Raw genomic sequence first — 13,395 nt, 5'->3', positions numbered from 1 at the left:
AGAAGAGTACCTGGAAGATATTTTTGGCTATTCCTATTATTTTAAGGGGTTCTTGGTTTAAATTCTTGACTTTTTAAATTAGGATGTGGCCAGGGCTGGGAACTCTGTTGCAGAGGGACTTTTCGTCACAGGGTTCTCCTGAGCTCCACGAACCTGCCGTGTCAGCAGCTCCACTAGGATTTTGTCTTGCTAGCCTTCTCAAGGCTGACCATCTTGCTGTTCCCCAGATTCTGGGCAGGCAATGTTCAGTCTCTTTTATCCTGTGCTTGGAATGTGTCCAGAAATTTTGTTTTCAGTTTGGAATTACTGCACAGTGACTGAGCAGTCAGAAGGCCTTGTTTAGGTGGGAATCAACTGAGTGTCACTACCATCACCTGGGAGCCACCCATACCTACTGAGTCAGGAACCCTGGGGTGGGACCAGCGGTCTGTGCGTAAAGAGCCTGCTGGAGCATTTGGAAGCTTGCTTAGGTTTGAGAACCACAGAACATGGAATGGCTGCTCATGGCTTGTGGTGGGAAACACAAAGTCTTGGTGGTCTCCGCCTCTCTAAGTTCTTCAGGTAGGGAAGGCCTTTCTGGAGTGTCTGCTATCTACAGACTGACGCCCCTATGTCACTGTTACTGATTCTCATATGAAAGACAAATAGAACATATGTAAATATTGTACCAATGTAGGTTTTCTATGCATATTAATATATAATTATGCACATAAATTAACCACATGAAATTAAAATAATACATATAATTAATTTACATAAATATACAATATAGGTTATATGTAAGGATATATAATTATGCATATATCTTAATGCATAGCATCTTATATGATGTATAAATTGTATCACAGAATATAACTATTATACATAATTATGTGCAAAAATATTTATCAAGAAAGATAAAAATGGTAAACATTTGACAACTATAGGGAGAACTCACACAGAGTCTAGCAGAAATGATCTAATTAAAAGTAGCTTAAACATTACTGTGCCTCCAGAACTGAGACTCAAGTTTACAGCAGGCCACTAAACATTTTTTTGTATTTAAAATAATTAAAAATATATATTATATAATTATAAATTAATATGATTATATAATTATAAATTAATATATTTATTCATGTATATAATATATAAATATATGCATATACTTAGAGGCAGGCTGTCACTCTGTCACCCAAGCTAGGCTGCAGTGGGGCAATCATAGCTCACTGAAGCCTCAAACTGCAGGGCCATTTGTTGATGGAACATGTAGGTTAAGTTAAACAAGGTTCAAGTGCACAGGCAGACTGCCTCCCACTGAGGTCTGGTAAATCTCAGCACTTTTTGTTTGGAGCCAACCAGTCAGAATGTAGTCAGAAAGTTGTCATTCCTTCCACCAATCAGAAGCCACAAATTCTTGAATAACCATACTACAACTACTCAGTATGAAGCACCATTTGCAACTATGAAGACAGCAAAGATAGCAAAAACCAAAGCTGCTGAGGTTGCAGGAAAATTAATATGCTCTTAGTGATTACTGCCAGTGGTGAAAACTGACAAAACATTTAGCAACATCAATCAAGAGTTGTAGAAATGTTCATTTCCTTGTGAATTAGGTTCAGAAATAATTCAGTGGATATAAAACAAGCTGCATGTGCAAAGGCTCTCTTTTATGTCAACATTTGCAGTGTTGGTAAGTTAGAAACAACTAAGTGTGCAGTGATAGCAGAGTGTCTAAGGGAATGATCATGTCTTGACGCCATGGACTATTATTCAGCTGTGAAATATACTTGTGGAGATTATATTATATGACAAAAAGTCTCTAAAAGTAGATCTTTTAGAGGGAAAATGAGGAAGAGTAAATTGTTTCTACATAAAACTAGATATGCAGATAGTCAAGGAACTGAAAGGAATACAGAGTCTCGTTTAAATTTTTCTAAATGAAGCAGTTCTTCTTCAGGAAAAGCTGTAATTTATTGTTTTACAAATGAAATAAGGTTCTTACATATTTCAATCTAGCAACTATTTTTGAGCACACAGTGCTCAAATATAGTGCTAGCTATACCGTATAGTGCAAATTCTTGCAATTCTCTCTTCTTTTTCTGAGGAATTGTCCCTTGGGATTCTCCCTTCTGAAACAAGAATTGATTTCCTAGTATTGTCTGCTTTACAGTGTTTCTGTTTTCTTCCTCTCCTCTTGTATCTCCCCTAACTAGGCCAGCATGGGCCTGGGGATGGACTTTTCCCAAGATTTACTTTGTCCCTTTTCTGTATGTGAAGTAGGCAGTGACTTAAATGTTAAATATTTGAGGTAGTGGATATGTTGTCTAACTTGATTGAAATATTCTACATTGTATTCATAAATCATAACATCTCTTTGTGGCCTGTACATGTATACAATTATAAATTATTACTTTACAGTAAAAAGGTAGGCAGTGACATGTCAATCTGTCCCCAATAATAATAAAAATACCTCATGCTGAGCCCACGTGGCTCTTGTGTTCTGCTGTCTGATAACCATGGCAACAGTGTAAGGCAGTGGTAGGCTGTGTTTTTTTTTTTCTCCCTCTGTAAGGGTGGGAACTGAGCAGTGACAGAGCTGGAATGAGGACCCTCTTTGTGTGATTATTTTTGTGAGCGCACTGGGTCAGGCTGGCTTTGGTGTGACTCCCTGCTCTGTTGCCGGCTAGCCCTGTCACCCTAGAAAGTCACCTGGCTTCTACTGGCCTCATTGCTCTCATCTGTAAAATGGGGTGATAATAGGACTGTCATGGTAGAGTCATGAGGAACAATGGACCCACAGGAAGTGCTCAGTATGGTGCCAGGCCCAGTGAGCAGTAGCCTTTGAGGAACTGTGGCCTCCACCCCAACTCTCACATATGTGTAGGGAGTTGAAGCTGCTTGGAGGGAGGGAAGATAATTTGGAACTTAGATCATTGGAACCTTAGAAATACAGAATATGGAGGGCACTAGGGACTGGTGAGTCAGCGCTCTGACCCATCCTTGGAGCTGATGGAGGTTCAAGGTCCTTCTCTGAGGACAGGGAGCCAGACCCTGGCCTCCAGTTGTAAGGAGCTCTCCTCGGTGCTGAAGCACTGCGTTCCGCTGTTGGGAGCCCTGTTCCAGAGTATTCTTAACCACAGGTATTCCTACATCCAGTCCTGCTCCCCACTCTCACAGCGGGGAATGGGCATGTGGTTACCTGAGGGTCCCTGCAAAGAGTACATCTTTCCCTCTGCCTGGGAACCCCTCCCTCTACTGTCAATATGAGGTGTGGCTCTTCTGTCTTCTAAATAAGTTGTGCCCTCATTTGCTCTTCCCTGAGTGCCCAGCTATCTCACCCTTCTCACATTGTCCTGGAGAAGCTCTCTTCTGTTTTAGCCTCCTCCCAGGGTGACCCCAGTCTCTGGCTTCAACAAAACTGGGACTCCCCACCCCCCAACACTGTGGTGAGGCTTGTCCTTCTCCCCACCTACACCTCAAAAGGCACCGTTAGGGACCTGCTCCCATGTACCTGTGACGTGCACCCCAAGGCCCCAGGTTGCAGTCTTTCCAGGGCCTCAAGAGCACTAGCATTTGATCCTCCTTCAGGGGCCATCCTATCCTCCACTCCACATCCATTCCTGACTCCTGCTGGCTGTGTCCTCCATGGTCTCCCTCCTGTGCCTTCATCCTGGAATGGACCCTCTAGCTAATGATTCACTGTCTTCCATTTCATACACAGGCAGATGGATGCCCATATCTGGGCTCTCCATGGCTGGTTCATGGTGCCATGCAGCAATCCCTTGCTCATCCTGACGCATTGGCAGCACCCTTCGCCCTCCTCTGCAGCCATTCTGTACCTTTAACCGCAACTCAAATGCCTTACAGAAATGAAATCCTCTCACTTTTTAAGTACAGCCCTGCCTTTTATTTATGGTGAAAATCAAGTGTAACATCCAAATCAGACATAAAAGCCTTGAGCTTCCTACCATGGCCACAGGCAAATTGACATTCAAGCACACTCAGCATGTACTTCCCCTCAGCCTTCCAGTCTGCTCTGTGCCTGGGGGCTGCCTCTTCCCATGGTCCCATCACAAGCTCCCTGGACCTCTGGCTTCCCATGGGTGTGGCCAATGGGAGGCACCAACAGGAGAGAAGAGTAGGGAAGGAGACAGGCTGGGTATTTCCTCTCTCTGGCCTCCTCTTTGTCCGTAACTTTTGCCCTCTGAAACTTCAGCTGCCCCTGACACCCTCCACTTCAAAGTTCCAGCTGGAATTCTACTGGCTCAATTTCCTTTCCGTTGCTTTGGTTCTAGAGGTGGAGACGGCTTCCGAGTCTTGTGAATCCCTGGTATATCACCATCCTTTTGGGCTATGTTAACCCCATCTTTATGTCTCTTATATTAAAGTTTCTGCCTTTGAACCACTTCAGAGGGGAGGGACTCCTGTTTTCTACTTGGGACCCTGAATGATCTGCTCATCAAGTCCTCCCTCCCTCCAGAGGATAAGATATCCCACCATCCCCACAGGGCAAGAGCTACCCACGCTCTTGACCTGTTTCCTTCCTGCATTGATTTCTCCCACTCTGCTTTGCTCCCTGCCCCTAAACACACTCCTAACTCTTCCATCCCCTGCTTTGTACTCTCTGCTCTACTGCTGGCTACTGCCCTATGTCCTACCTTTCATTTCATTCCATCTTCTGGAAAGTATGATCTTTTCATTCATTTCTGGTCTCATTCAGCTGGCACCATCCTGTTACCTAAGTAGAAACCGCTCCATCCCCGTTGCTAAGATGTCTGGAAATGGCTGATTGCCTCCTGCTGAGGATGGGTCTCAGCAGGTACCTTACACAAGCTGTCTGAATCAGGGTGATGCTGGGTCATGAACGTGGCTTTGGAGTAAGACTATTCTGTCAGTTCCTCACTGTATTAGTCTGTTCTCATGCTGCTGTAAAGAAATACCAGAAACTGGGTAATTTATAAAGAAAAAAGGTTTAATTGGCTGACAGTTCTACAGGTTGTATGGGAAGCATGGCTGGGGAGGCCTCAGGAAACTTACAATCATGGCGGAAGGGGAAGGGGAAGCAGGCATATCTACATGGCAGGGGCAGAATGAAGAGAGAGCAAAGGGAGAGGTGCTGCATACTTTTAAACAACCAGATCTTGTGAGAATCCTATTATGAGACAGCACTAGGGGACAGCTAAACCATTAGAAACTGCCCCCATGATCCAGTTACCTTCCATTAGGCACCACCTCCAACACTGGGGATTACAATTCAATCTGAGATTTAGGCAGGGACACAAATCCAAACCATATCATTCACCCAGTGTGGCTCTGGCACATTTTGTAACTCCTCTGATCCTTGGTTTCTTTTCATTCAAAACAGGCTGAAAACCATCTATCTATAGCAGGCATGCATTGGTGCCTAGGGACACTCAGTCAAGGTGGTTATGACTGTCATCACTGCACTTGTTAACTATTACTGGTTTTTCTCTTGAAACTCTCTTCCATGACATTCATCAAACCAGGTTTCCATATTTATCCTCCAATTTCTGGCCATTTTTTTTTTTCTTAGCTCCCATCTGGGAAATCTGGCATTTGCAAGTTTCCACTTCCAGCCCTGACTGCTTTTCAGCTCTGGCCATCTCTGCATGGAAGATCCCCACCCCTCACACACGTTCAAAGCCCAGTCCTTGCCTTTCCCTGTGACCTGCCTGTCATGGGGATGCTCCTCATCCTCATGGGTAACATTCAACTCAACCCAATGGTCCAAGTTAGAAACATGGGCTTTGCTTAGCATTCCTGTCTTTGGGAGAGGCTGGGCTTCGGGGTGCCATGGGCCCACAGCCTTTATATCAACTTTTTCTGGGGGTGCTCAGCAGCAGAGTGCCACCTGCTGGAGGCTGTTCCTCCCTGGGCAGCCCACAGTAAGGAGATGAATGGGGGAGAGTGAGGGAGTGTGTGGGAGTGAATGAGGAGCCCTGCAGGCCAGGGGATACTCTCTGTGAATGGCACTCTTTCTCCAGAACTCACGGCAGGACCGAGGTGTGTGGGGCCTGGGTCACAACTCACTTCTGCCTCTGCTCCATCCTGCAACCTCCCCTGCTTTCCATGGAGCTTGGTCCCTAATAATCATCTTGCATTCCAAACTCTGTCTCAAATTCTGGCTGCAGACAGTCTACCCAGCCTCGCTCTCCCTCACACTTCCTCATCACAGAGACAGATCCTTTACCTTCCCAGCTATCTTGAATCCATCCCTCTCTTTCCAGCCCCACTGCTCTTGCTTTTATTCAAGCCCTTGTTCTTTTTTAACTTGTCCCGTTATCTCCCACTCCTCTCAACTTCCTAAAGCCACCGCAGGTCACTATCAAAGTGGTCTCCATAAAAGGCAAACCTGACTGTGTGACCCTCTCTCAAGCCCCTTGTATCCGTCTGTTCTTGCATTGCTATGAAGGAATGCCAGAGGGTAATTTATAAAGAAAAGAGGTTGAATTGGCTTATGGTTCTGCAGACTGTACAGGAAGTATGGTACTGGCATCTGCTTGGCTTCTGGTGAGGGCCTCAATTGTGGCAGGAGGTGAAGGGGCAGCAGGAGTGTCACGTGGTGTGAACAGAAGCAATAAAGAGAGTGAGGGGGAGGTGCCACATTTTTTATTTAATTTTATTTATTTTATTTCATTTTATTTATTTTTATTTTGTTTGAGACAAAGTCTCACTCTTGTTGCCCAGTCTGGAATGCAATGGAGTGATCTCGGCTCACTGCAACCTCCTCCTCCCGGGTTCAAGCGATTCTTCTGCCTCAGCCCTCAGAGTAGCTGGGATTACAGGCACCTGCCACCATGACCGGCTAGTTTTGGTATTTTTAGTAGAGATAGAGTTTCACCTGTTGGCCAGGCTGAACTCAAACTCCTGACCTCAGGTGATCCACCCACCTTGGCCTCCCAAAGTGCTGGGATTACAGTGCTGGGATTACACCGCACCAGGCTGCCACATTCTTTTATCCAAGCAAATCTCATGTAAGCTCAGCGCGAGAACTCACTCATCACCAAGGGAATGGTGCTAAGCCATTCATGAGGGATCCACCCCCATGATTCAGTCACCTCCTACCAGGCCAAACCTCCAACACCGAGGGTCACATTTCAACATGAAATTTGGAGGGGACACACATCCAAACCACATCACCCCTCTAAGCCTCTTTGAGTGCCCAGCCCTCCTGACCCCCTCACCAACCCAACCAGCTTACCAGGGATTCTGGGAGACTCTAGACTGCTCAGGCCTGGAGCCCTTGCCCACACAGTCTCCTCCTGTGAAGTCTACCTGGAGGATGCCTCCACTGGGGTCAGGGGTCACCTCCGCATCCTCAGGTCAAGCTCACTCCTTTGGTCAAGTTTTTGTATCTCACACATATTTAAAGATTCACACAGCCTTAACTAGGTTATAGCATTAATTTCAGATTTTCTGCCTTCCAGAAGGCAAAACCACCTTCCCCAGGGCCCAGCTCATGGCACCTTCTCAGAAATTTGTGGATTCTCCCTTGGGGCCTCCAGAGGAACCAGCTCTGCCCACACCCCTGCTGGATCCCAGCATGACCCATTTGGACTTCTTACCTACAAACTGGAAGATAATAAATTGTGTTATTTTAAGCCATTGATTTTGTGGTAATTTGTTATGGCAACCATAGAAAGCAAATACGTGTTTAAGCATTGATTTAAAAAAGAAAAACCACAACATGCCAGAAAGGCTCTCATTGTAAATTACCCCAGCCTGCCTGGCTTTGGTGAATCTCAAGGCTGACTTTAAAATGGAGTTTATTTTCCTGCTTCCTTCCATGTTGTCAGAAGGCTATCAAGCAAGCCAGCATCAGAAAGTTTCATTTACATTTAGCATTTTCTGTCGCAGTGGTCTCCTCTCTCATCTGCCTCTACGTTCATCAAGCAGATATGTGGGCTTTCTACGACAGGGTCTAAAATAAACATGAACAGCTCCCCAGCAAGGGCAAAGGGTTTTCTCATGAGTAGGGTGTGTGAGCTTCTGTGTGGGCTGCACAGCCTCCTTTTGATGCTGAGAGGCCTTCGGGTTTTTCTTTTTCCACCTCTCTGCTACGTTCCAAAGTGTTGATACTATTTTCCAGGTAAGTGAGGTTTTACTGTACTACTGTGTTCTTGGAATATTAATTTCCGTCTTTGATTACATATCTTTTCATATATAGTAAATTTATATTGCTATTTATATTTTAAAATGACCAATTTCCCTCCACTGGCCTCATAATAAAAGAAATAAAAGTCTCCTGTTGGCTAAAGGGTTAAGTACTTAGCTTTGGATTTTTTTTTTTTTTTCCTCCCTGGAGCCTCAGAACGTGTACAGGTGTTCTACATGCCTTTCACAAAAAAAGAATCAAGGGCTAGGAACCTAGGTTTTGAACGTGCATTCGGTGTACATTCATAATAAAAGCTGAACGACTGGCACATTCATGGTTGTTCCTTGATGTAAATGAACGGCTGAATGAAAGTTTAGGGGCACAGCTCACCTCCAAGAGAGACCCTCTTCACACTCAGACCTGACCAAGGGATCTCAAATTCCCTTGTAAAACAGCTTTTCCTCTCCACAGCAGCTGGCCTCTTCCTCCCGGTATCTTTGCAGTCCGGCTGGGTGTTTTTTTTTTTTTTTTTTTTTTTTTCCTTTTTTTTTTTTCCCACACTGCCGTTGGATAAAAGATCCCGCCTTTGATTGAAATGGAATCTTCCACTATTGAGCAAGCCTTTGTTGAATGAGTCATCGGGGCGGCCGCTCATTGGCTGAGGCCGCTGGAGCCCAGGGGATTGCCTGGCACCGGCTGCAAGGCCCTGCTTCATTCACAGAAACGCTGGCTCGCTCGCTAGCCTTTTCATTCACACAAACAGCATTTCATTCACATTTTGCTGTTTTTGTCTGCATCTAATGAAGATCTCGCTTTGGGAATGATAGGGCTGTTTCGCTACAGATCTGGGGAGGACTCTGATAACCATCAAAATCATCTATGGGGTGTGCAATTGCTGTTGCTATGCAAGCCAGGGAACGGGAACAAATGAGTGCCGTGTGGCTGTTCTGCTAGGGCTGCGCACAGGAGGCGAGCCGTGGGGACGCGTTTCCTGTACCGGGGACGCCGCGGCTCCTCTGCGCTCTTGCGTCCTAGGGGTTGGCCTCACCCGCTCGCCCGCCATGAGTGGCGCTCATTAAACCCTGCTCCGTAGAGCAGGGTTCAAGACTCAGGACCTCACGTGCCCCACATGTTCGATCATGGGCGTGAGAGGTCAGGGTGACCTGAGAGTGTGCTAGAACTGAATTTATTCGCTTGCTCAGAAGTTGCGGGGAAACTTTGATAGTGAGTGTTTCACTGTGGAGCAGGTGATCCTAATGCATGAGGAAGCCTGGCAGAGCCCACTGAGGTCAAGAGTCAGAGGGCTTCAGTCTGGGGCAGACCTTTGGGGACAGTGAAAGTCTTGCTCTCCTAACTGAGAGAAAGAAGGCCTGTGCATTTTACTTGCAAGCCCGAGCCTGACTCCTGAAAAGAAGGCATATTTTCCCCCCTGTGGATTTGATGTGCAATGAGAACAGCTGCATTTTTTTCCTTCCTGACTGCAGGGTTGCAAGCAGCAACTGAAGGAACATTGAAATGTATTTGTAGCATTTCTTAGGCGTTTTTCCAGAGCTTAAACACATTCAGTAGGAATAAAGCTTTAAATGCAGCCCCTTTTTTGGAATGGATTTCTGGAGCCTGTTGCCACTCGTCAAAGACGCACTCTTCTTTTTTGGAAGTGGATATTCAACTTAACCCTGGCTGAGAAAGACTGCTGTAAATTAGCAGGGAAGACCCCTTGATTGGCACTGTGCAGAAGTTCATATGCAGATTTTTTTTTTTGGAGGAACTGCATTGCTACAAAGACACTTGTCATCGCTGCTCTGTTAATTTGAAAAGAAAAAGAAAAATCTAGGAAATTGGTATTTTATGTTCACCTGAGGGTGAATATCCTTTTTGTTTTTTCTATTTAAAAATTCATGCTGCCTTCCAAGTCAGGATTCATCAGGATTCGCTGAAGATCTGATTCTTAAAAAGCCTTCGTCACATTTTAACGCATCGCTGTTAGACACTTTTACAGGCTCACACAGATGGGCTGAGCAGGGACGAGCAAAACCTAACAGAATAATGGGTTTCAGAAAGTTCATTTGACGATTTGAAGGAACTGGATTGGATTTACCTTTGGCACAAATGCAGATTGTGGGGGATGGGAAGGTGAAAAATCAAAGGTTGGAAGGAAATATCTGGGAAGGTAGAAAAAGGAAATTTGAGAATTGATTGGCTCTAGTGTGCTGTCAGCGGGTGGATGTCGTTTTTTTCTTCTTTTTTTCCTTTTTTTCTTTTCTTTTTTTTTTTTTTTTTTCTGCTACAGGAAGTGATTTGCAGTGCTCACCGAGCCTTTGTTGAGAAGGGTCTCCTCTCAGAGTGAGTCATGCTTTTGCTGTTAGCAGCCCCAAGCAGCTGGGCGCTCCATCAGAGGCAACTATGACTTTTGCAAAGCAAACGTGCAACCCCAAGCAGCGGTCTCCAGGGCCGGGGCTGCGCGGCCGCTGCTGTGCTGGCTTTTAATGGTGGGAGAGCACCATCCTCTTGCTCTGTTCTCGCTCTCCAGAAGGCTGTCCCGGGGCCCCCACTCTCCGTCCCGCTCCGGGGACAGTGGCTCGCCTGCTATGCGCGGCAGCCCGCGCCAGGGCCGGCACCAGCAGCGCCCGGGCGGATGCAGCGAGCCCACGGAGGGGCATGCTTCCACGCACCAAGTACAACCGCTTCAGGAATGACTCGGTGACATCGGTCGATGACCTTCTCCACAGCCTGTCGGTGAGCGGCGGCGGAGGCAAGGTTTCAGCGGCGCGCGCGACCCCGGCGGCGGCTCCCTACTTGGTGTCCGGAGAGGCGCTGCGCAAGGCGCCCGACGATGGGCCCGGCAGCCTGGGCCACCTGCTCCACAAGGTGTCCCACCTGAAACTCTCCAGCTCGGGCCTCCGCGGCCTGTCGTCGGCCGCCCGGGAGCGGGCGGGCGCGCGGCTCTCGGGCAGCTGCAGCGCGCCCAGCCTGGCCGCCCCGGACGGCAGCGCGCCCCCGGCGCCCCGCGCCCCGGCCATGAGCACCGCCAGGAAGGGCCGGCCGGGCGACGAGCCGCTGCCCAGACCCCCTCGGGGGGCGCCGCACGCCAGCGACCAGGTGCTGGGGCCTGGAGTCACCTACGTGGTCAAGGTGGGTGCGGGCGCCGGCCGCCCTGAGGGTTGGGGATTCTGGGGCCAGGGTGGGGGCCAGTTCGGGACAGATTCCTCCATTCCCTGAAGTCCGGGGTGCGGGGCGCACCCGCGACTGTCACGTTAGAGGCAAGGAAATGCGCACTCCTTAGCAATCAGCTCGCTTGACAGCGGTGAGGAGGGAACTACAAATGCGGTTTTCCCGCATCCATTGGGAGAAGGTTTACCACTCGGATGACCGCTCCGTCCCGGTTTTCCCTGGGCTCCACTTTTTTGGCACGCCTTTGCCACCTGGCTTACCAGATGTCTGGTCAGTGTCATGGGAGCCCAGCCCTGGACAGCGGGGGTCCGGCCTGCCTAGTATCTAGGAAACGCGCTGGGGAGCCCAGGGCAGCCCCCGGGAGGAGAGATGCACTGAGTGGCGGCCCTACTCCTGCTGTGTCTTCCCTGGAGGGAGGGTAGGCATCTTGTTGACCCCGCAGCAAGAATTCCCAGCTCCTTGCAGAGCAGGCCAAATGTTGTGTTGCTTTCTCTTCGACGGGCTTTACTTTCTCACCCAGGCCAGGTTTTCTTGGGGTTTGTCTTTCATTCCCTAAGGAGAGGTTCTCCTTTACAGCAGCGGAATGAGAATTCTGGGACTATTTTTCTGGTGACTGTAGTCTTCCATTTAAATGTGCTAAAAGGGAACTAGGGCGCTGCGCTTGGAGCCACAGGCTGGAAAGGAGTTTTTTCCTCCAACACAAAGATGATAAAAGCACGATGTAGTCAATAAAATTCCACCCTTATGCAAGCGTGTTATGATATTTAAGGAAAAAGCCTCAGCACAGTTCAAGTAATCTGCCACGCGGTTATTTCCTTCTGCCCGTTGGGCAGCTCAGAGCTTTACCAGCCTCCACAGCCGAGCAGACACCCCCTACATAAGGGGTTAAGGATGGAAGTTGCAGTATTTCAATCCTGCCACTCCAAGGCATGGCTTTGTATTGAGAAAGAAATGAGACACAAACTCTATCCCCACAGTGTCCTCAGTAACACTGAGAAACCCCCAGGATGTCTGTTCGTAAATATTGGCTGCAGATTCCAGTGTAAAAATCTAGCAGAACGCATCCTCAGGTAAAATGCAGTATCTGGTCGGAACTAAAATATTAACAGAGATACTTAACTTTGTGGATTACCTTTAACTATATAAAAAGTGCTTGAAGATGAATGTGGCCATTGTTGTTAAAAGAGGGCCTCTTCACCTTTTCAGTCTGCTTTTGAATTTAACCTTCATTTTAGCTTCTAAGTATGTTTTATTATATTTTACCAAAGAGATATAGATGAGCATAATATATGCATATTTGGGTTAGTTTATTTTAAGAGAAACAGAATATTCTTCTTGTTTTGCTTATTTAAATTATATAACCAGGGGCCAAAAACAAAAAAAAAAAAAAAAAAAAAAACCAAACCAAAAATCCCTGACAGCTTTGAGGTTGTGTTTACTTCTGGGTTGTTAGTATAATTGCTGTTTTAAAAAGCCTACATTTCAAATAGACAAATAGACCTTGGCAAAGCTTTTTCTACCTGTCATATTTAACAGAGTAGTTTTCAAATTGAGGGAGAATTCTCAAACTTATGGCTTTAAATTTTTGTTTGAATCACTTTGCTTAGAACTTTGCTTTTGCTTTTTAAAGAAGGAAGGCCATCATCCAGTTTGAAAGGTCAAATGTGGCAAAATAATGATGAATGTACTAAAATAAAATGGCTCTGCATCGACAATCTGTTGCTGTAAGGTTTGTAACTTACTGGCAGCATCAGCAGTAGTATTCATAGTCAAAGGACTGGATCTGCACAGAGCTTGTCTGTGTCTTGGGGTTACTTTGTGATGCCTCAAATTTAAGGGGTTGCAGTGACGGGTTGAGGGGTGCATGGCATGACTAATTAGGGCTCTGTACCATCCATGGTTTGGTTCCTTGTTCATTAGCAGCCGTGAGTAGTGATGTGATGTGAACATAAACGCAGGCATTGTCCTCTGCTTTCCTGGAGAAGTTTGAAATCACGCAGAAAGAAAACCAGATGCTAAAGTGTGTGTGCATGTTTGATTCAAATTATCACATGGCCCTCTGTTGGCGCACATGTGCAAACTCCCGCATTGCCTATGTTGAGTTTAAAACTGTGAACTTATTTTAT

General features: G+C 46.7%; 2 protein-coding genes across 2 annotated transcripts in view; one reads left to right on the top strand and one right to left on the bottom strand.

Annotated features, from left to right (window-relative positions):
* The window catches only part of CKS2 (CDC28 protein kinase regulatory subunit 2), a 974,690-nt gene that overhangs the window by 131,905 nt on the left and 829,390 nt on the right, over positions 1-13,395 (bottom strand). The gene's annotated exons all lie outside the window — the stretch shown is intronic.
* Positions 8,750-13,395, top strand: part of SHC3 (SHC adaptor protein 3) — a 172,436-nt gene continuing 167,790 nt past the window's right edge. The window contains exon 1 of the mRNA XM_050761272.1: positions 8,750-11,230. Within this exon, the coding sequence (XP_050617229.1) occupies positions 10,757-11,230 (474 nt within the window). The 5' untranslated portion in view covers positions 8,750-10,756. The remainder of the gene's footprint in view (positions 11,231-13,395) is intronic.

This window comes from Macaca thibetana, chromosome 15 (genome assembly GCF_024542745.1).
Source record: "Macaca thibetana thibetana isolate TM-01 chromosome 15, ASM2454274v1, whole genome shotgun sequence".
Lineage (NCBI taxonomy): Eukaryota > Metazoa > Chordata > Mammalia > Primates > Cercopithecidae > Macaca > Macaca thibetana.
This window is presented reverse-complemented; position numbering and strand designations above follow the sequence as displayed.